The sequence below is a fragment of the Nymphalis io genome, chromosome 27, assembly GCF_905147045.1.
Source record: "Nymphalis io chromosome 27, ilAglIoxx1.1, whole genome shotgun sequence".
Classification (NCBI taxonomy): domain Eukaryota; kingdom Metazoa; phylum Arthropoda; class Insecta; order Lepidoptera; family Nymphalidae; genus Nymphalis; species Nymphalis io.
This window is the reverse complement of record NC_065914.1, coordinates 7,512,718-7,536,012: the sequence shown is the minus strand read 5'-3', so window position 1 is coordinate 7,536,012 and position 23,295 is coordinate 7,512,718. Positions and strand designations below refer to the sequence as shown.

The 23,295-nt window shown below is 36.5% G+C and overlaps 2 protein-coding genes across 7 annotated transcripts in view; one reads left to right on the top strand and one right to left on the bottom strand.

The window, feature by feature from the left end:
- The window catches only part of LOC126778799 (interaptin), a 301,055-nt gene that overhangs the window by 56,960 nt on the left and 220,800 nt on the right, over window positions 1–23,295 (top strand). The gene's annotated exons all lie outside the window — the stretch shown is intronic.
- The window catches only part of LOC126778809 (P protein-like), a 50,088-nt gene that overhangs the window by 5,353 nt on the left and 21,440 nt on the right, over window positions 1–23,295 (bottom strand). For all 5 annotated transcript variants that reach the window (XR_007670235.1, XM_050502502.1, XM_050502499.1 and 2 more), the window contains 10 exons: window positions 17,742–17,916; window positions 17,490–17,523; window positions 16,629–16,764; window positions 13,515–13,687; window positions 12,437–12,688; window positions 6,469–6,672; window positions 5,771–5,886; window positions 4,874–5,012; window positions 4,330–4,465; window positions 445–647 (listed from right to left, as the gene is read on the bottom strand). Coding sequence is in view for 4 of the 5 variants with exons in the window: in XM_050502502.1 (XP_050358459.1) it covers window positions 445–647; window positions 4,330–4,465; window positions 4,874–5,012; window positions 5,771–5,886; window positions 6,469–6,672; window positions 12,437–12,688; window positions 13,515–13,687; window positions 16,629–16,764; window positions 17,490–17,523; window positions 17,742–17,916 (1,568 nt within the window). In the remaining variant the exon portion in view is untranslated. The remainder of the gene's footprint in view (window positions 1–444; window positions 648–4,329; window positions 4,466–4,873; window positions 5,013–5,770; window positions 5,887–6,468; window positions 6,673–12,436; window positions 12,689–13,514; window positions 13,688–16,628; window positions 16,765–17,489; window positions 17,524–17,741; window positions 17,917–23,295) is intronic.

Genomic DNA, 23,295 nt, shown 5'->3' with positions numbered 1-23,295 from the left:
ATTCAGTGGTGCTTGAACCAACGATCATCGGTTAAGATTCACGCGTTCTAAACACTAGGCGATCTCGGCTATTTAAAAAAAAAAAAAAACTATAGCTAAAGATTAATTAAATGAAGAGCATAAATTGGGAAACAAAAAAACAGTCTAACCTTCTTATCAAAAGGCAGCAGTAGGACATTAACAGGCTGTTACTGTTAGCTATAGTTACGCAATATATAAAATTTAGTTATTTAAATTTAATTAGTTTTACCTACTATTATATATCAAATGTGATTTTTTGTATGTTTTCATATTTATTTCTTTATCTGAATTGTTAAAGGCCGTTGGCTATTTCAATAAACATTTCACCCCAAATAAAAATAATCTTGTAAATAACCGTATATGTAAATTTAAAATTCATTTATGAGTATAGATTTAAAAGTATTTTTTCATTTATTATCTTACTTTCTCCTTTAGTTGTCCGAGGGTATTTTGAAAGGTCTCCTTCGGGCAGACTCTCTTCGAACTCTCTTTGACCATCGTATCCAACTGGACTGTTAACTTCTTCATCTTCCTTTCCAGCCTCTCTCTCACTACGTGCTGATCTTTACTCAAGTGAGGGAGAGATTCTATCGCTCGACGCCATATTGAAATTTGATGACGAAGATCTGAAATAAGTAAAAGGACTTCGATAAGATATATGACCATACTGGTTATTTGTATACCTTCGTATTCTTACGAAGGTATATATGGGCCACCTGATGGTAAATGGTCACCAACGCCCATTTACATTGGTATTGTAAGAAATGTTAACCATCGCTTACATCACCAATGCGCCACCAGCCTTGGGAACTAAGATGTTATGTCTCTTGTGCCTGTAATTGCACTGGCTCACTCACCCTTCAAACCGGAACACACGTAACATACTGCTGTTTCAATCAACAGCCAATCGTTGTCCACTGCTGAACATAGGCCTCTCCCAAGGTGCGCCAAAGCTCCCTGTCCTCCGCCTTCCGCATCCAGTTGGTGCCCGCCACCTTCTTAAGGTCGTCGGTCCACCTGGCTGGAGGGCGCCCTACGCTGCGCTTGCCGATTCGCGGTCTCCACTCTAGGACTCGTCTGCTCCAACGGCCATCGGTCCTACGACATACGTGACCATCCCACTGCCACTTCAGCCTGCTAATTTTGCAAGCTATGTCGGTGACTCCGGTTCTTTTCCGGATAATCTCATTTCTGATCTTATCCTTCAAAGATACTCCGAGCATAGCTCGCTCCATAGCACGCTGAGCGACTTTGAATTTGTGGACTAGTCCCGCAGTTAGTGTCCACGTTTCGGCACCGTATGTCATGGCAGGTAAGACGCATTGGTTGAAGACTTTCGTCTTCAAACATTGCGGTATAGACGACTTGAGGACTTGACGAAGGTTGCCAAATGCTGCCCATCCCAAGCGAATTCTTCGATCGGCTTCCTTCTCGAAGTTGTTCCTACCGATTTGTATAATCTGTCCTAGGTAGGTATATTCACTAACAACTTCGAGAGGTTTGCCCTCGACGTATATCGGTCCCGGCACGACATGCCTATTGAACATGACCTTGGTCTTGTCCAAGTTCATGCCGAGACCGACACACCGGGAAGACTCGCCTAGGCTACGCAGCATTTCGGTGAGTTGTTCCAGCGACTCTGCTATGATGACGATATCGTCGGCAAATCGAAGGTGTGAGATGTACTCGCCGTTTACATTGACTCCATACCTAGTCCAATCCAGCGTTTTGAAAACGTCTTCCAACGCGTTGGTGAACAGTTTCGGGGATATTACATCCCCCTGTCTCACCCCTCTGCGCAATTGGATCGCCTTCGTCTTACAGTCCTGGATGTGGACAGTCATTGTAGCGGCGTTGTACAGACATCTCAGTACCTCGATATATCTCCAATCGATATGACATCTCTGCAATGAGTCGAGCACTGCCCAGGTTTCGATGGAGTCGAAGGCTTTCTCGTAGTCCACAAATGCCATACACAGCGGCTGATTGTACTCTTCGGTCTTCTGCACAATCTGCCGAACAGTATGGATGTGGTCCACGGTGCTGTAGCCTGATCGAAAGCCGGCTTGCTCTGGGGGCTGGAACTCGTCAAGTCGTCTGGCGAGACGGTTCGTGACGACTCTTGAGAACAGCTTATACACGTGACTCAGGAGGGAGATTGGTCTGTAGTTTTTCAAGAGGGTTTTATCACCTTTCTTGAAAAACAGTACCACCTCACTCCCGCTCCACGTTTCCGGGGTCTTGCCATGTTGGATGACGGAATTAAAGAGGCTTGCTAGCTCTTTCAGGACCGGAGTCCCGCCTGCCTTAAGCAACTCTGTTGTGATTCCGTCATCTCCCGGAGATTTGTTGTTTTTAAGCTGTTCTAGAGCCGCCCTAATCTCTCCTTGGTCAACGACCGGGAGCTCCTCGGAGTAATGGCGCATAAGAGGGGCGCGCTGGTCATCAATACTGATTCCCATGGGTTTATCCGATCTTGAAGAGAACAACTGCCCATAAAACCTCTCTACTTCTCCGATAATCTCAGGCCTAGAGGTAACGACCCCACCATTTTCAGTTTTAAGTTTTGTCAGACGCGGCCTCCCAAACTTGCGAGCGAACACTTTCGATCCCCGATTTTGCTCAATCGCAGCCTTGATGGCACGGGTATTGGAGCGTCGGAGATCGCGTCGCGTCAGCGTTTTTATTGTTCGGTTTAAGGCCTTATCTGACAAAAACGATGGTAGTTCTCGTCGTTTTCTCATGAGCTCGAGTGTCTCAGCAGAGAGTTTTGGTGCGTTGTCTCTTCTCTGTGGCGGAAAACACTTGCGGGATGTGTTTTGCAGTATTTTGACCAGCGTGTCGGTTCTCTCATCAATGCTGCTTATGGTTTCCAACGCGGTGAATTGATTTTGAAGTTCCATTTGGAACTTTTCGGAGCCTTGAGCAGCTTGGAGCATGGTAGGTCGGAGAGTAGACCTCATCATTCTCGATCTTTCGGCTTTTAAGTTGATATTTAGAGTGCCTCGAACCAAGCGGTGATCACTTCCGGTATTAAACCTGTTGATCACTGAAACATCTCTAAATATGTGCCTTTTATTCGAGATGATAAAGTCTATCTCGTTCCTTGTCACGTTATCGGGGCTTCGCCAGGTCCACCTCCTCTGAGGCTTCTTTTGAAAGAAAGAATTCATCAAAAAAAGCCCCTGCGCTTCGAGGAAGTTTACCAGCATTTGCCCCCTGTGATTTCTGCAGCCCAAGCCGTAAGGTCCGACTTTCGATTCACCGCTATCTTGTACTCCCACTTTAGCATTAAAGTCTCCCATAACAACATTGTAGTGGGCCCTCGAGGTGTCGTTGAGGGCCTTTGCGATGTCCTCGTACATCGCTTCGACCACATCATCAGAGTATGTCGAAGTTGGCGCATATACCTGTACAACCTTCAGGGAGTACCTGTCGGAAAGTTTTAGGACAAGGTACGCTACCCGGTTCGACACACTACTGATTTCCACAATGCTGCTAATGAGATCCTTTTTGACTAGAAAACCGACACCACCCTGGGAGAGGTTATCACCTTCGCGGAAGTAGAGTAAGTTACCGGACTCTAGAGTTATCGTGTCCTCCCCCTGTCTTCGGACTTCAGATAACCCCAGTATATGCCAGTTTATATGACTTAACTCTACTTCTAATTCGGCGAGGTGATGGTCCAGCCTCATCGAGCGTCCATTATACGTTGCCATTTTCAGTCGTTTTATACGGTAGCCTGCCGTGAACCGGTGATTCTTAGCACCCCCTGCCCTGCCGATACCGCGACCGCTACCTTGGTCGGGCCTAGCGGGCTTGCCGGTAACTGGGGGCCTTTTTTTGGGCGCATCTGCCATTTAGGGAGGTGGTTTGCCCATACTCGCCGCGCTGGGCAGGCGTGTTGGCGAGCGCAGTAGGGGGTAAGATGTTTATGGGAGGGGGGACGCTGCTGCCCATCCCCCCTTTTCCCCGTCCCTCAGTCGCCTCTTACGACACCCACGGGATGAGATTGGGGGAGTACTATTCTAAGCCGGTACTCCACGGCGATACTGCTGTTTGGCGGTAGAATATCTGATGAGTGGATGGTACCTACCCAGACGAGCTTGCACAAAGCTCTACCACCAGTGAGTAGGTTGGTTAGGTTCCAATGCGAATACTGTCTCAGGTGCAATTATCCAGACAAAATTGAACCTTAGAATAAAGCATCGGAAGGTCTAAAATTCCCTAAGGTATAATAAATATATATATATATAATTACCGATACAGTATAATAAATATATATATAACTATGATGTAAGTACATACCTTGAATATCTCTAGGCACATTGAGACGTAGCTTGCTGGTGTCCCTGTATATATATCTGAGCTGGAAGTATGTTTGTACGCACACCAGAAGTATACCAAGCGTCATATGCATAGTGAAATTTGTGAAATTTATGCCCTGTGAATAAATATAAGGATATTAAAATACAAAATACTTTTTTATATAAAATCTGAAGGCAGACGTGCAAATGGGCCACCTGATGCTGAGTGGTCACCACCCATAAGCTGTAAAAAATATTAACCGGTCCTTACATCGGCAATCCGCCACCAACGTTGATTACTAAGTTGCTATGCCCCACGTGCCTTTATTTACACTAAACTAAATATTGCTGTTTGGCGGTAGTATATCTAACAAAAGCTTGGTACCTATCTTGAAAGGCGTATACAAAGCCGTACCACTAAGTATAAAATCACTGTACTATAACAAATTAATATAACCCCCAAACCGTCCCATTAAGAGGAGAGGAGGCCTATTAAATGGCTGTTAATTTTAAAAGTCACTGTTACCCACTGTTAGGTTACTTACCGCTAGTACAACAGCCTTATTCGAAGCAATGATGACATTAGGGGGATCACCAACAGGGGTAGCAGTACCCCCTATGTTACTGAAGAGTACCATAGACATTAATATTGGCACGGGATCCATGTCCATCACTTCGCATAATCTGAAAAATAGGACGCGAATTTGATGTCAGGTTGTTGGCACAGAAGATAGAACATATTCAATCATTGAATCTTTACCGAAAACACAAATCACATTAATTTATGATTATAATTTAACTCTTAGTTGGTGGTAAAGGAAAATATCGTGAGTAAGCCTTCGTGACTTGGAGATCATTATGCTACATTTGTATCTCCTAACTTGCACTGCGGCAAAGTGGTGGAATAAGTCCCGAAACTTTATACTTAAGATGTGAGACAGGCCTTAATTTTGTTTTTTGGATTCCTAACCTTACCTTTAGTTTCGGCATTTTATTGTATAATATAGTTAGACGGAGGGGCCAATGAGCCAGCTGATAGTAAGTGGTTTTGTGAGGTGGCTACCAACCATTTACATTGATGCTGTAAGAAATACTTACAATGCCAATGCGTCACCAACCTTGGGAACTCAGATGTTACGCCTCTTATGTAGTTACTCTAACAGAACAAAACATTACTAAGAATTGCTTTTTGGCTGTAAAATGAGTGGGTGGTACCTACACAGACGGGCTTGCACAAGCCCTACAACCAAGCCAACCATATTCTATCATGCACTGATTTTTTATAATGCATAACATAATGGGATGTCCCATTATGTTATGCATTATAAAAAATCAGTCTAGTTATTTTATGTAAATAGAAATATATTTTGTTCCCTATTTACTATATACCATTATTGCCATAATAAATTTAAGTCTAGACTTATAAAGAATAATAAAAATACCTAATTGTCACTGGAGTCATCAACAGGACAGTTGTGACGTTGTCCAAAAACGTTGACAGCAACGCTGTGATAGCACAGAGTAGAGTTATCAATGGCCACAGTTTCCCTTTGGTCACCTAAAAACAATGTTAACAAATATTTGTGTAGTATGCGTGAAGTATATTGGGCCTTATAGGCGACTGGCCGATCTGAGAAAGCTGGCCGTAAATTTCGGTAAACCTGTCAACGAAAAGTTTCGTCTATCTGACATCATATGATATCAGCAAGTCGAATATGAACCTATGCAGCAAAACGTACACGTAGTATTATTTAAATTAATAATTTAAGAATTACTGAATTTTTAAGTTTCTATCATTCATCTCGGGCTACGCAACAAACCACCCCAAGAAACCTACGTGTGTCGTGAGCAAATCTTCCACATATGTATTCTCTAAACCTTCCTCCAAAAATGGAGGGCACGCCAAAGTCCAGCTGTAGGATATTTCCAGACTGTTTATAATTGCAGACGGCAAAAAGGCAAAACCTTTTACTCAAGTGATTTTGTAAACAGCAACTCATCTTTGTTTTCTCGCAAATATTACTTTAATAACGTGTGAAATTTAATAAAAGCTCAGTGGTTTTGGAAGGAAAACCAACGACCTTCTCGGATCCACGTTTTCTAACCAATGGGCTATTTCGATTTATTCAAATCAACTAACTTCAAACGTGAACACTGCTAGGAAATCAAACATCCCAGTTTCAGCCATTATCGCGACCAGGATCATCATACTGAACAGTAGCAGCAGAGTTTCCATGTCCAGCCAGGAGATTAGTTCTGGGAGCGAGGGTCTCTCACCAATAAGAGAGAGGACGGCCAGAGATGCAGTTGATATGAGAACAGCTGCCATTGTGCGGTTGATTATCTGAAATTTAATTAGCATTAGTTAATACTGTTTTTTAATAATTTTTTATTGGTGAGTGAGCCAAAGTTCCGAGGTTTAGTTTGTGGCGTATTGACGATATAATAAGAATTACATACATTGCCAAATGCTCCACGACCTTGGGAACTAAGATGTTACGTCACTATTATTACTCTGGCTCACTCACCCTTCATAGTAGAACACAAATATACTAAGTATTGCTATTTAGCGGTAGAATATATATTAACTTTTGGCAACAGTAATGTAGTTATCATTGATATAAAATGCTCATGACGTATTTCCAAGTTTCTAAATAAAAAAAAAAAGTTATTTACTATAAAAACGGATAAATATATATAGCCTATTTCAACCACGGCAGGATTAAACACAAATAAACAACTCTGACCTTGAATTGAAGCGTTATCATTGGTCGAGATTTTGATTTATCTATGATATTCACTATGGATTCATGAAAAAAATACCTATTGACGCTACTGGAAGTTGTAATCGAAACTTTGGAAGTTAAATTAGGTTTTTTTAACTAGTTAAGTGGAATAGTGTTGTATTATAAACAAAGATATATTAACTAGTGGTAGAGCTTTGTGCAAGCTCGTCTGGGTAAGTACCACCCACTCATCAGATATTCTACCGCAAAACAGCTTACTTGGTATTGTTGTGTTCCGGTTTGAAGGATGACTGAGCCAGTGTAATTACAGGCACATGGGACATAACATCTTAGTTCATTGATGATGTAAGCGATGGTTAACATTTCTTACAATGCCAATGTCTATGGCCGTGACCACTTACCATCAGGTGGCCCATATGCTCGTCCGCCTTCCTGTTCTATAAAAACAAAAAAAAATCAAGAACTGTTTTAATATAGAACTGAATAATATAAAAGAGCTATTAGCAAATCGAATCGAATAAGTAAGTCTTAGCCATATTTATTTTTATTTGTTCAAAGATTGGTATATATAAAAATTCGCTTAGTGACCGAGTTAATTAATGTTACTTCAAAAATATAATTCAATTATTAATTACTATTATTTGAGCCGGTTGGCGTGGTTGGTAGATACTTGCCTTTCACGCCGAAGGTTGTGGGTTCGATTCCCACCCAGGACAGACATTTGTGTGCATGAACATGTCTGTTTGTCCCGAGTCTGGGTGTAATTATCTATATAAGTATGTATTTACAAAAGAAAAGTAGTATATGTAGTATATCAGTTGTCTGGTTATAGCACAAGCTTTGTACAATCTTAATTTGGGATCAGATGGCCGTGTGTGAAAAATGTCCCAGGATATTATATTATTATTATTATCATAATGAAAATCTCAACAGCGGTTTTCCGGGTTTACGTTGATTACGATAAAAAATATAGTATACAGAAAATCAATGTTAATTGTGTACCTACGTATGTGTCAGTGTAATGAATTTTTTTTTTTCAGCCTTTTGCCGTCCACTGCTGGACGAAAGTCTCCCCCATAGAACGCCAAATTAAATAAATTGACGTAAAAAAACATCTCGTTAAATGTATATAGAACATGTTAATTATATATAACTTAGAACTATGATTCACAATATTTACGTAACAACGATAACGACTTCCGGCTGCACGTATGACCCTAAAACAATTAAATCGAAACGCGAGCTGTTGAATTTAAAAATCCTGTACATATAACTATGTATATTACTCATCAATACATATAAGGAATGGAATGGCTCAGTGGCTTAACACGTGATTAACCGAAGACTACGGGTTCAAATTCGGCACCGTTGACTTTTCGATGGATATATATTTCTAGATTGGTAAAGAAAGAGTTACTACTAAGTTTTTTGCCGGTTCTTCTCGGTAGAATCTATCTTTGGCTTAACACCAAAATAATAGATGCCTCTGTTGTAAAATCTATATATATATATAAGATTGCCTCGTTGGTCCAGTGGTTAGATGTAAGACCGCAGACACAGAGTTTTTGGTTCAATTCCCAGGTCGGACCAGTAAAATTATTGGGATTTCCTGTCCGAAAATTCTCAGTAGCATCCTGGAGTCTGGAAATTGGAAGTGTGTACACTCCCGTCCTCGGAAAGCACGTAAAGCCGTTGGTCTTGCGCCTGAACACTTTCCGGTCGTGTCGGGTTGCCATCCCACCGGATTATGAGAGTTAGGGAATAGAGAGTGCACCTGTGTTTGCGTAGTTGGCTAATCTCTCGTAAGATTGGCCGCCGTGGCCGAAATTGATTGGAGCACATTATTATTATAAAATACGAACTGAGTGTCTAGCATGTCAACTCACTGTGGCCAGCACCATGAAAATTTGCATACAGATTCTTTTTACACAGAAGGTCAGCACTAAGGAAGAATCGACGAAAATTTAATCCCTAAGATAGTGATAAAGGGAGTAAAATTTTGTATAAAATCCTTTGTTTTTGAAGAAAGACCTATGGAAATATGTATATAAGAATTTTAATTACAACGCGAGTGAAGCCGTAAGTAAAGCGTCAAAGCTAGTGTAAATAATTACCTTTTCAACACATAGTTCCCCTATGTGTTGAAAAGGTAATTAACCGATTAGTAAGCTTATAGACACCTTGGGAGTTAATCGATCGCTTAGACTTTTATACACTGAAATTTGTTTTAAATAGCAACTTTATTTAATATAATAAAAAGTCTTATAATAATTATCAAGAAGAGGGGCTATTCAAATGCAAAGAGGTTTTAATCAAATCGGATTAACAGATCTTGTGATTTTCATTTATACAAATTATTCAGCTACAAGTATAATTATAGATAAGAATTATTAGGATACAAAGTTTACTCGAGTCGACATTATTACATTACTGTCAAGTCTGGAGAAGTAGGCTAATGATGAAATCGAAAGTGAAGCCTAGTGACAGTCCGTTAAGACCAGATACAAATGCAAGAATCACAATAAAAAAAATAACATAAGATAATATAAAAAAAAAAAACATAAAATAATATAACATACTTTTTGGATTAAGACAATACTTTTCATATGCGTTTTATATTCGAAATTTAAACTAGACGGCAAATAAATATTTACATAGTATTTCTCTTCGAAATTTAAGTTACGCGACAAAAATATTTTTATAATACTTTCCTGGTACGTTTCTTTTAGTGTATTTTTTTTTCGAATGTTATTTAAACATTTCCCAAGCATTTTTGTGAAAAAAAAAATTTTTCCTCATACAATTCTATCATATGTGCAATTTACAATTAAAACAACTGAACTATCTTTTGTTTTTCGAATAACTTAATATAACAAAATTAAAAAAGTTAATGAATCAAATTATTATACATAATATAATCCACATTGACGCGTCCCCCTCTTTTATTCCAATTGTTACAGTAGTGTAGCTATCATATTGCAAACCGGTGCGGTGCATCAAGGCCCCCAAAAGAAATGGGGCCCTAAAACAACATGTTAAGAATAAAAGACATGACATTTATTAAACTAGATTATATTTATATACTAACTACATCATAATAATTTTGCGCTGGTAGATACAAGCAAAAAAGCCCTTCTATAATACTATTTCTATAATTTGTACCAACTTTTAGCGACTTCTGGATCAATCAAAGCAACGCCGCGCCGGGGCCTTTATAGATACCGTCACTAACTATTTTTTCATATAAAGTGGGTAGGCGGACGAGCAAATGTGGCACCTGATGATAAGTTGTCAACATCGGCCATAGATATTGGCGTTAACCTTTCCTTGCATCGCCAATGCGCCACCGACCTTAGGAACTAAGATGCTATGTCTCTTGTGCCTGTAGTTACAGCTCACTCACCCTTCGAACCGGAACACAACAATACTGAGTATTGAAACATTGAAATTGGAACAATATGACCCCCATTAAATATATTAGCTTTTAATCCTTTTCAAATTCCTCTTTTAAATACAATTATCTTAATTACATCAGGAATTACTATTACATGATCTCATCATGCTTTAATAGAAAATAATTTCACTCAAACTTCACAAAGATTATTTATTACTATTATTTTAGGAATTTATTTCACTATTCTTCAAGCTTATGAATACTTAGAAGCCCCATTTACTATTGCTGATAGAATTTACGGATCAATTTTTTTTTATAGTAACAGGATTTCATGGACTTCATGTTATTATTGGAACAATTTTTTTAATTACTTGTTTTATAGACGAGCTGGTTGGCGTGGTTGGTAGAACACTTGCCTTTCACGCCGAAGGTTGTGGGTTCGATTCCCACCCAGGACAGACATTTGTGTGCATGAACATATCTGTTTGTCCTGAGTCTGGGTGTAATTATCTATATAAGTATGTATTTACAAAAAGAAAAGTAGTATATGTAGTATATCAGTTGTCTGGTTTCCATAGCACAAGCTTTGTACAAGCTTAATTTGGGATCAGATGGTCGTGTGTGAAAAATGTCCCAGGATATTATATTATTATTATACGACATTTAAATAATCATTTCTCAAAAAATCATCATTTTGGATTTGAAGCTGCTGCATGATATTGACACTTTGTAGATGTAGTTTGATTATTTCTTTATATTTCTATTTATTGATGAGGAAATTAACTATTTATATAATATATTTAGTATATTTGACTTCCAATCAAAAAGATTAATATTTTTATTAATATAACACAACACAACACTATTGAGTATTGCTGTGTAGCGGTAAAATATATCGAGATGGTCCGGTGGTAAGAACGCGTGAATCTTAACCGATGAACGTGGGTTCAAACCCGGGCGAGCACCTCTGAAGTTTCATGTGCTTAATTTCTGTTTATAATTCATCTCGTGCTTTTCGGTGAAGGAAAACATCGTGAGGGAACCTGCATGTGTCTAATTTCATCGAAATTCTGCCACATGTGTATTCCACCAACCCGCATTGGAGCAGCGTGGTGGAATAAGCTCTATACCTTCTCCTCAAAAAGGGAGAGGAGGCCTTAGCCCAGCAGTGGGACATTTACAGGCTGTTACTGTAACTTTACTGGTAAAACATATCATAATGAGATGAGTAAAGCCCCGGGCTTTCATATAACCCTACCACTAAGTAAATGTAAGCTGTAATCCACGTGTTTACGTGTATTGAATAAACAATACGAATGTTTTTGCTATCGTTACCATAGACAGATATGATGAAAACGAGCATTTCTAGCTTGTAAAAACAATTTTCCTGGTTACAAGTCTACGACCCGTGCACCAGCGTTGACATATGACTTAGGTATAATCATAGCAATTAACTATACTATTAATGAAGATAAGATATTATAGATCATGTCATATCAAAACCTACCTTAATTATACGAGATAGAGTTTAAAATCTATTGAGCATATTTAATGGATTTTTGTGCTTCCGCGAATTTATATGAATAGATTACAATAAACACGTGTACTTTTATTAATATATACATATTATATATCCTGTTATGTATTATATTATGTAAATGTTTGTTATTTACCTCGTTGATATAGTGACTATGTTAAACATTTTTAAGCAATATAGCAATTGTATTAAATATGTGTTTGAAAATGACTTCAAATTCCGAGTCGACCAAATAATGGTATTCTTTTTGCATTGATCTTAGGATGGTAGGTGAGTGAGCCAGACCACATGACATTAGATCGTACATTCGTAATGCATATTTATTAATTGGTTTTCTTTAATTATAAATTATTTTAATAATCGTTAATAATGATATTTCAAATCTGTCTTATTTATTAAAATATATGTATATATACATATTATCTCTCACCTCGAATATAATTAACACATACAATCCAAAGAGCAGGATGCAAGAATACAAAACACCTGTGCTGGCATCTAGCGGATTTATCTTGTAGTTCATAGTAAACGGCATGCTCTCATTGGCTGACGTACGCATACGTAACGCGTAAACACTGTGATTGGTCCGATTCGTCTCAATATTCAAGATGGCCGAACGGGGCTCCCCTTCTCTGAAGTCTAAATCATTCTCCTGTAGCATAATTGTCCAGAGTTGTGATATCTGAAACAAATGATAAATTAGTAAATGGTTAAAAGTTCCGTTTCTTGCCTAAAACTCTTCTTTTTAGGAGAAATAGTCGGAGTTCATTGTTATTGTTATTATCTGTCAGTTATATGTATTCTCTGTTATTGTATAGTCTATGCCAATCGGAGAACATAGATAAACAAATTAGATTAGATTTACATATTCCATTTGCTAATAGCTCTGCTATTTTGTGCACTATAAAGGGTTCTTGATTAATATATTATTAATAATAATAATGTCATCCAGACCGATTTCGGCCCCCGCGGCGAATCTCAAGAGAGATTAGCCAACTATGTGAATGTCCCACTACTGGGCTAAAGGCCTCCTCTCCTCTTTTTGAGGAGAAGGTTTGGAGTTTATTCCACCACGCTGCTCCAATGCGGGTTGGTGGAATACACATGTAACAGAATTTCAGTGAAATTAGACACATGCAGGTTTCCTCACGATGTTTTCCTTCACCGTAAAGCACGAGATGAATTATAATCACAAATTAAGCACATGAAAATTTAGTGGTGCTTGCCCGGGTTTGAACCCACGATCATCGGTTAAGATTCACACGTTCTTACCACTGGGCTATCTCGGCTCTAGTCAACTGCCTAGGAGATATTGTAGAGCTTAAATGCAAGCAAGCATAGGTTGTTACTGTTAGTGCAACAAAACAAATGGCCAAAGTTATAAATGAAAAAAATCTTCAGATAGAAACGAATACTATGTAGAATTTATCGAGTTTACGGTGTCAGAAACTTTGTATTACAAACTCATCTTATGTACTGCCCGGAAGTATAAAAAAAATACAGTTTACCTCTTTACCGTCGTTTTCCATATCCTTCGACCACGTTTCGAGCCAAACGTCCATTTTTCTATAGCCATCTTGCTCTGATGTATTCATTCTCCCTTCCGCTTGCTCTGTTAGGAACGGTCCGGATAATTTAACTAGTAGAGTAAGTTGGCTATCCGATACGTTTATTATGTAATCTGAAACAAACATTTTCTATAATCGTTTATCGAACTTGATTGAGAGGCAATTTATTTAAGAAAAATAATGCGTATGATTATTGATATTAGGGAATAAATTCATGATATAATAAAACAAAAAGAAAAATCCGCTGTGTTTCCTTCACCGGTTCTTCTCAGGGCGGGGTGTTTCTTTCCGTACCGATGGTAGATTTTAATTTCACTATCAATAAGTAAGTGTAATGCGTCCATGTTGAATAAAGTGTTTTTATTTTGATTCGACTTGTATGCCGCGACGGCAAACGACGTAACGGTTACTTATCAAGCCCTCCTTCGATCTCTCTTCGTTGCGTTTCTGGTCTCGTAAATAGTGTGCTTTGTGGCTATATAGTATTACAATAATAAGAAATGTATTTTACAAATGATACCTGAGACGTGTATGAGGTCATACACGTTATCAGGATGGTCGAGTGTAAGGTTTTACTGATTTTGAATAATTATTTTGAGATTTTTAGAAAGTAATGGTAATATTTTTAATTAAATTAACACTGGTTGGAAATTATTGAGCGAAAAAACTAAGCGATATATAAAAAAGACACAAAACACGGAAAGATTGACCCGTTCGATGGTTGCCAGGGTGATTGCAGGAATTGCAATAAAAATTGTAATAGAATTGTAAAATATTATATAACAACATACGTGTAAAAGAGAATAAAATGTTAAAAGTAAATGAGAAGGATTGTTTTACTGGGGTATTCTTACATAATATAAAGTTCAGAGATTCCTTGATCCATACAACAGCGATGTCAAAAAAAAAAGACGCGCGCAAATTTAAAAGCGCCATTTTGTTAATGAACACTGCATAGAAAGGTAAAGAAATTAATTTGTTGAATGTGTTGAATTATATTATTTGGATTTTTAAGAGTAATCGAATGAGTTATTTATATCCTATATGATTTGGTGTTTTATTTTTAAAAATACCTATTCGAGGTTCTTATAAAATAAGTTTCACTTATGGATATATTAATGTGATTTATTGCTTTTCTTTAATTATAAATTCGTTCAAAAACTATCAATATTAACGTTTCATATTTATTTGGCGTCACGAAACGAATACTTATTTTTCTATTTATAATGATTGCATAGCATATTTATAATATATTACGACTTATAATAATATTCATTCTATTTTAAATTTATACATACATACAATACATTTTTTTTAATATAACATGCCAAAAGCCGAAATATAACCTTCATAGTTTTTTACTTAAAAAAAAAATGTTACCAGTAAAATAAATAATAATAACAATTAAAACATGTAATCTAAAATCATATAATTTACTTAAGATTGAGTAATAATTTATACGTTTTGCGTAATGTTTGTAGACGGGTGGCACTTTAAAGGTCGTTCACCGAATACCGTGCAATTCCTAGGCTAAGTCTAGCGAATAATGAAAGCTAAATCTTGTCGGGTTTCCTTTGACCGCTTTGTACTTATTTAAAGTTAGTTTTAGAGGTTATTTGGGTAATAAATATAATTCTATATCTATTTACGAATAGGGAAAGATAAAACAATTAAGTTTTATTGTCTGGTTTGTTTGATAGTTTTAGGTAGCAATAAAAAAAATAAGATTAATACAGCGATCTGTTTAGGTACCACCAAAAATCACATATTCTACCGCCAAACTGCAATACTTAGTATTGTCGTGTTGCCATTTCAAGGATGGGTGACCCTGTGTTACTACAGGCACAATGAACGTATTAGTTCCCAAAGGTTATGTTATAGTCTATGGGCTGTGGTGACCACATGGCATCACAAAATATAAATTGAACCGACATAGCTCTGTTGACAGATCGCAAGCCGAAATCAGAGTAAGCACCACAATTTTGTTCAAGTGCTCAATTTGCCTTGCTCAGCGGTGGAGGATAATATTGCACGGAAACCTGAGCTACACCATACACCGGAGCAGCGTGCTGTAATTAACTTTAAGATCATGACCAGAATATAGTGAGCCATATGTATGTCACCATTTAATTTGACGTATGCGTGAGAATTGTTTAAATAAACTCAAGGCGAAATAGTTGGTACCTTTAAAAGGTGTGACTTTTGGAACCCTTTAAAAGGACCGATGAACACACTCAGCTAATTATATTTGAACAATATGTCAACAAAGCCAAACTTGACAACGTCTTGAAACGAAATTCACAAGGTAATTTGCCGTAACGAAGGAAGATAAAAAAGTAATTGTAAATGTCCCACAGCTGGGCTCCGGTCCTCCAGTCCCTTTGGAGGAGAAGATTTGGAGTTCATTTCACCACGCAGCTCCAATGTGGGTTCGATACACTTGTGGCAGAATTTCGTTGAAATTAGATACATGCAGGTTTCTTCATGATGTTTTCCTTTACCGTCAAGTAAGTGGTTGTTTAGTTACATAAAAATATTGAACCAATGGTTTTTTTTAACAGTTCCTATTTACATTTTTAATGAACCCTTCAGCGGCTTAGCTACCGTATGGTAAGGTGGTGCGGGGCAACAGTGCGAAAAACGCCCCACAGTCAAAATTAAATGGCATCATTGTTTATTCATTATTCACATAGATCTATATGTAAGATAAAAGCCTGGACAGATTGGGCTGCATGCATCATCCCGAGGGACACTGGCTAGACTTTTTAACCTCCTTAGTTCGTACTCGTACTTGGATAATCGTTTTTTCTTCATTTTTAACATCGTCATAATTATTATTTTGTTTTCTAAAACTTTCTTTTTACAAGTCACTGTATTCAAATTCCTACATATTAGTTAAAGGGCTCATATAAATATAAATTACATGGAAATTATGGCATAATAGCTTGGATTTTTTCCTAATGCACCACCGCACTGATGTCCTACCACTGTCTCCCCTTAAACCTAGGCGTTCCAGATATAACAACACCAATATCTACTAAATTTATGACTTACTCTTAATTTCTCCTGGATTGACTGAAGAGTTCCTTATGATTTCTTCCTTCTCGTTGTACATCAGGAAAATCAGCGTGAAGAAAACCCAGCCGGACAGCAACATTGTCATTTTCACGTAACGTCCTGCCTTTGCTAACTTTAGGATGAAAAAATAAATATTAGAAGAGAGTAAAAATGTATATTTGTAATCTGTTTTAGTATTTTATATTGATCGAATAAAAAAAGATAATAATAACATTTTAATATCGTGGCTGTAAGACTTGAATCTTTGGGCATTTGAAAAGCGTTTGAGATTAATAATAATAAAAAAAAACGAACGTAGCTTAGGTTTTTCAATGAAGTTATAAATAATCTACGTACGAAAACTAATTTTAAAAATAAGATAAAAATAATAAAATTATCGGTTTATTGATAGTTTCATAAAATACTGGAAGAATCGAATTTCAAAAATCGATTACGCCGTTGCAGTATCCACATCAGACATCGATTTATTGACATTCGACATTCGAAAGATCGACGAGGACTTTAAAACCCACAGATTAGAAAAAAAATACCGTGTTACATAGCCTATTGTGTGTATATTTATTATATAATATATATGTATATAGGAAAACAATTGCTATTGTTATTATTATTAAGCATATTATTGTGTAAGTTAGCAAAACAAAAATATAGTAAATAAGTAAATCAAGTGCAAGGACGTTTAGTCTATAGAGATTATTTATTATTATATAATAAATAATCAAATACTGACGCTTATGTTAAAAAGGTTAAATATCATTTATTCATATACAGTCTCTAATGTACATAAAAGTTAAAATCAAACAAATCTATGTTAAATATATTTTTTAAACTATTTACCATCGGATATTTTGATGTAGGGTGATTTTCGATGCTGTAACAAAAAAAAATTCAATTATTGTTATAATAATATCATATATGATGTCCCCTTGATCTATTTCGGCCACCGATATATTATAATATAAATAAAATATGGATTAGATAAATTGTCAACATATACTTTCCATTCACCATGACATGTACAAAACGATTCCATAAATATAGGAAGGAAGGCACGAAAGTGACCTTGAATGATTTAATCAAAATCCTTACCCCTCATCGTGTTTGCCCGGGCTTTGAATTTCAACCCCATCTAACTTTCCAGCACTTGGTGATTCCTCAATCCTATTGTTGTTCAAATGTGGAGCTGATTTGACGAGTGGCAGCCGCTTCGTTTCCGGTGTCGAGCCATTCTTCAGCTTCAGTGGTATATTTTCTTGTTTGTTAGCTGAAAAACAAGATGACTTAATTTGCACTAGTGACGTAAACAGGAGAAATCTTAGTCGAAGATTCTAGATTTAAGCTGGGGGAACACCATTGATTTTTAATGTGCTTTAATTGAGTTTAAGCTTTATCTCGTGCTCGACGGACGATAAAATTCTTCATTTCATATGTTTATCCACCAACCTGCATTAGAGCAACGGGCTTAAGCTCTAAGCCTTCACTTCAAATAACTATATACTGAAATAAAGCCTATAGGAAAGCAGACCATCAAATGGGAAATCTAGTACTTTCACCCACAGACAACAATACGAATCATTGGGTACTACCACCAAGCAGTAATAATTAGTACTGTTATGTTCCGGTTATAAGCTTGAATGCCAGTGTAACTTCAGGCACAAGAGACATAACATCATCCACCAAGATTGGTGGCGCATTGAATTTTTACAGTGACTATGTCTATGAGGGTGATCACTTACCATCAGATTGTACGTCTACCAGTCTGTCTACCTACTTAATATAAATTAAAAATAAATTATTACAATTACAAAAGATATACTATCATTCGTCCATACCACGGGTAATAACACAGTAAACCTTGATTGATAAACTTTCGCACTATCCCAGAGGTACCACCTTTTTATAAGAAGAAAGAAAGAAAGAGATAGTTGTAAATGGACTAGGCGGTACCAAAATTAAAGATGAGTATACACAAAAATTACGGAAGAATTCCATTTGTTATGAATGAAAAGTATTCTGTTGTTGAATAAGAACTGGGCCGAGCATATTTGTAAATGATAATATTGTATGTGAATAGACAAAGAGAAGGTACATGAGATAGATAATAATAATAATGTCCTCCAGACCGATTTCGGCCATGGCGGCCAATCTCAAGAGAGATTAGGCAACTACGCAGGAGATATTATAGTGCACGTGTGTGTGCGCAATCACAGGTGCACTCTCTATTCCCTAACTCTCATAATCCGATGGGACGGCAATCCGACACGACTGGAAAGAGTTCAGGCGCAGGACCAACGGCTTTACGTGCTTTTTATGAGATAGATACTGGAAACACAAACAGGTTTCCAGATGTTCAACAGAATTCACGTTGCAAATAAAATAAAACATTTGTGGACTAAAAAAAATACACGATAACCTTTGGAATTAATTGTCTAAATTTATTAATATTTTATTAAAAATATCCTTGAAATCTTATTATAGAATCGAACATGCTCGAGGAGAGTTTATTGACTTTTCGAAGTTGTAAACTCGCTGTTATAAATGTAATTATTCCACATTCATGTTTACACATAAATTCTCAATACCTTGGCACTCAAACCATTAAAAAAACAAATTTAACTCACTAACACTTGGTAAGGATAACAGCGCGAAGCATCTACCGTCAGATAAAATAAACGATAAAGAAAAAAAAACTAAATCATAGAATATGAACATACATAAAAGTTTATGCAAATAACTTATACAATATATATGTATATATAATGAAGTTATATCAAAACAAATGCGGTTATAACTGGATCGAATCGGTTTAAAATACCAACGTAATTATTGCAATATATTTAAAAGTATAAAACATTGAATTCGTTTGAACAGGTGTGCTTGTAAATGTAGATAGGGGTTAATGTGGGTTACTATATAATCTCCAAATACCCGATAGTTCAGGTGTTGTTAAGGTTAAATTCCAATCGAGTCAGCGTTACGGTAACGTGCGCAAGCGATCCCGTGGCGCTCCCCCTTCAAAACCTGGCTGGTTTTTTAGTGGGTGGGCACTACATACCCCGAAACGCGTAATGCGTTTTTCCAGCGATAAAAAAGCTTATATTTCGATATTTTTGAATGTTTCTAATAAAATAATAAAACATATTAGTATTATTATTATTTATTGTATTATTATTATCTAAAATAGAACACGTAGTTTAACAGAAGGACTCAGCTTCAAATCCGATTGAGTTTCCTGTGATTTCATGTACACTATTTTTGCTTTATAGGGAAATCATTGGAAACAGACTCATGTACATTTGTCATTCTGCCACGTAATGGACCAGTAGTTGCACTGGCACACTCACCCTTTGAACTGGGACACAACAATACTGTTTGGCCGTAGAGTATGTGATGAGTGGGTTCTTGGTCAGGCACAAAGTTCACCAAGAAAATAAAAAACGAATATAAATGTTTTCTCAAAATCGAATTAGCAGTTTTCATATGAATCCGGAACACGCAATAGATAGTAAAATTTATCTCTTTATGCTAGTAGAAAGACGTATAGATCACTAACATTACTAAACAAATATTAACATGCAATTAAACTGGTTTGAACCGGTTATAACAAGCGTTAACGAGTATAGAAACAAGACCTGCTACCGCAGCTACCCGTTCGTTTTAATAATACTTTATAACAAGGAAAATGTATTAGAAACATTGACAGAAATATCTTTGTTAGACTGACAGACTTAACTCAAAATGAAATCAATATATACTGAAATTTTTTATATTTTATAATAACACGCCCTGGCTTCGCACGATTTGAAAGTTTCAAAATATAACGTCGTAATACATATAACTTTATTGGTTAACGCGGCCAGTAAAGCTACCAATTGGTATGATATTTTCCGAAAACATCAACTTATTTCTATTCGTCATATTTAAATCAATTTACACGAAATATTAATGAATTATACACGAATATCTTCCTCATTAATCTGTCCGTTAATTGGTGAAAACTGTATGATCCATCGGTTGTTTTTGAGCTTATCACGTCCAGACAGACATACGTGGCGGGGGCACTTTATTATGCAGCGATTTATGTTACAGGATTAAATGGAATGTAAAACTACCCCCGATTCGGAAAGTAGATTCTACCGAGCTGGTTCCTCTCGGTATTTTTTGTTTAATTAATTTACGAAGTTAATTAAATACAATTAAATTTATATATATAATAACGAAACCGAACACATACAACATTTTTATCATTTATATATTCCTGTATTATATATTTTATAAGCAATTTTTATTAGTTTTTACATTTATCTTATTTAAACTAAATTTGATACAATGTGATTTATGTGGCTGTATGGTGAGGTATTCTTAAATCTGTTATTATCTTCCAAATTAAATATGTACAATGTTATATGTATATGCAGTAAAAAGCTTGTTTATTTTTCTTTTTTGACATAGTTCCAAGCAGATGCGAGATGCTATTTTAAAACCAGTTCGCACCGGTTCAAGCGCTCGGCGCTTGCGCAGTATGCACGTGTTTTATTTTATAAAGTTCTTCGTGTTTCACCGTTCGCATAGAAATATCACTACTCTGTACAATAACTGCATTACTCGTAATTATGATTGTAGATTACATTTTAATAAAAATAGTTTTCACCCGCTTTCACCCGCTTCATATCCGTGTTTTTTTTTATATAGAATAGGAAGGCGGACGAGCATATGGGCCACCTGATGGTAAGTGGTCACGAAACGCCTTTAGACATTGGCATTGTAAGAAATGTCAACCATCGCTTACATATCCAATGCGCCACCAACTTTGGGAACTAAGATTTTATGTCCCTTGGGCCTGTAATTACACTGTTAAGGGAGGATAGCAGATGTTAAAATATACTCTATGTCCTCCTTTGGGGTTCAATTTAGGGCTTTGTACAAGCTCATCTGGGTAGGTACCACCCAGTCATCAGATATTCAGTTTATAGTTATTTATTCCTCAAAAAAGACAACACAGTCACTTACTTGAGAAATGTTACAATTTAAAGAAAATATTATGTAGGTAGTTCGTCGTTCTTGTGATATCAATAATTTTGTGAGAGTAATACAATATTATGTATGTTATATAATATTAATCAAATTATAAAAGAAAAAAAAGTAGTATCGTTACTAGTATAAACAAAAGAAAACTAAAGTGGTAAACAATACGTTGGTAGTAGGTGTGTACACAATTAAAAATTAAAAATATATCTTTATAACATGTTGTGCTAATTTAGATTTAAACGTTTGCATTGACTTACAATTTTTAATTATTGGGGGTAATTTGTTATAAATCTGCGCACCTTCGAAGGTAATCATTTTTTTTACCGTAGTTTTATTCGAGTCTTAGGGAGTACCAACCAACTAACTCGGCGACAACTTCGCTTTGTTACTTCGTGTTTAAATGAGAATGATAAGTCAGTATGGAGAGAATTTTTTTGTAGTTTGTGTATTAATATGCAAATATTTTAAATATATAATTGTTTAATATTCATAATTTTAGTGTCTGTATAAGTTTTTGTAGTAGGTGTTAAATATGGGTATCGAAAAATAAGTTTAATAATTTTGTTTTGAATAATTTGAAGCTCTGCTAAATGAGTCTTAGCGGCAGTACCCCACACCTCAATCATGTATAAAAGATGTAGTTTAACTAGGGAGTTATAAATGTTATAGCGCAGTGGTCGTGGAATACAACGAACAATTATACGAATAGGACCAATGCATGAAGAAAGTTTTGCTTTGTTTTGTTCTATGTGAGTTTTCCACGACAAATTGCTATCCAGTCACAATCCCAGATATCTTTCATTAGCTTTTTCTTGTAGTGTAACGCCATTAATCGTTAATGGCATGTGTGGTTTTATGATTTGTTTTTAGCCTTAAAAGTAACGTAACAAGTTTTTGAGATGTTAACTGTCAAAAGATTATGTTGAAGCCAGGAAAAAAATGTGTCTAGGTCAGATTGTGCTTGTGGTAGAATATCTTGTAATGTGTTTCCGAAATAGAATAAGCAAGTATCGTCGGCGTATTATGTTGTATGACCATGCAATCCTATGTCATTTAAATTATTGATATAAATCAAAAAAAGTAAGAGCCCCAATATGGATCCCTGGGGGACGCCGCATGTTATGTCTTCAGTCTTCAGATATTCTACCGCAAAACAGCAGTACTTGGTATTGTTGTGTTCCGGTTTGAAGGGTGAGTGAACCAGTATAATTACAGGCACAAGGGACATAACATTTTGGTTCTTAAGTTGGTGGCGCGTTGGCGATGAAAGCAATGGTTAACATTTCTTACAATGCCAATGTCAATGGGCGTCGGTGACCATCTACCATTAGGTAGCCCATATGCTCGTCTCCCTACCTATACTATAAAAAAAAGCTTGCTTCATACCAAATTTCATTAAAATAGGTTTAGCCGTGAAAGCGTAACAGACAGTCCGAATTTATTGTTTTATAGATATATATCATTTCCAATCTAATCTTGCAACTCACATATTCCGAGAACACTAAACTTTTATAGCGCGTTAATTTGTTGCGTAAAACACAATACATCGCGAACTTAAAGGCAATGCGGTATGAAACGCGAAAATATATCTAACCCATTTGTGCTATAATAATCT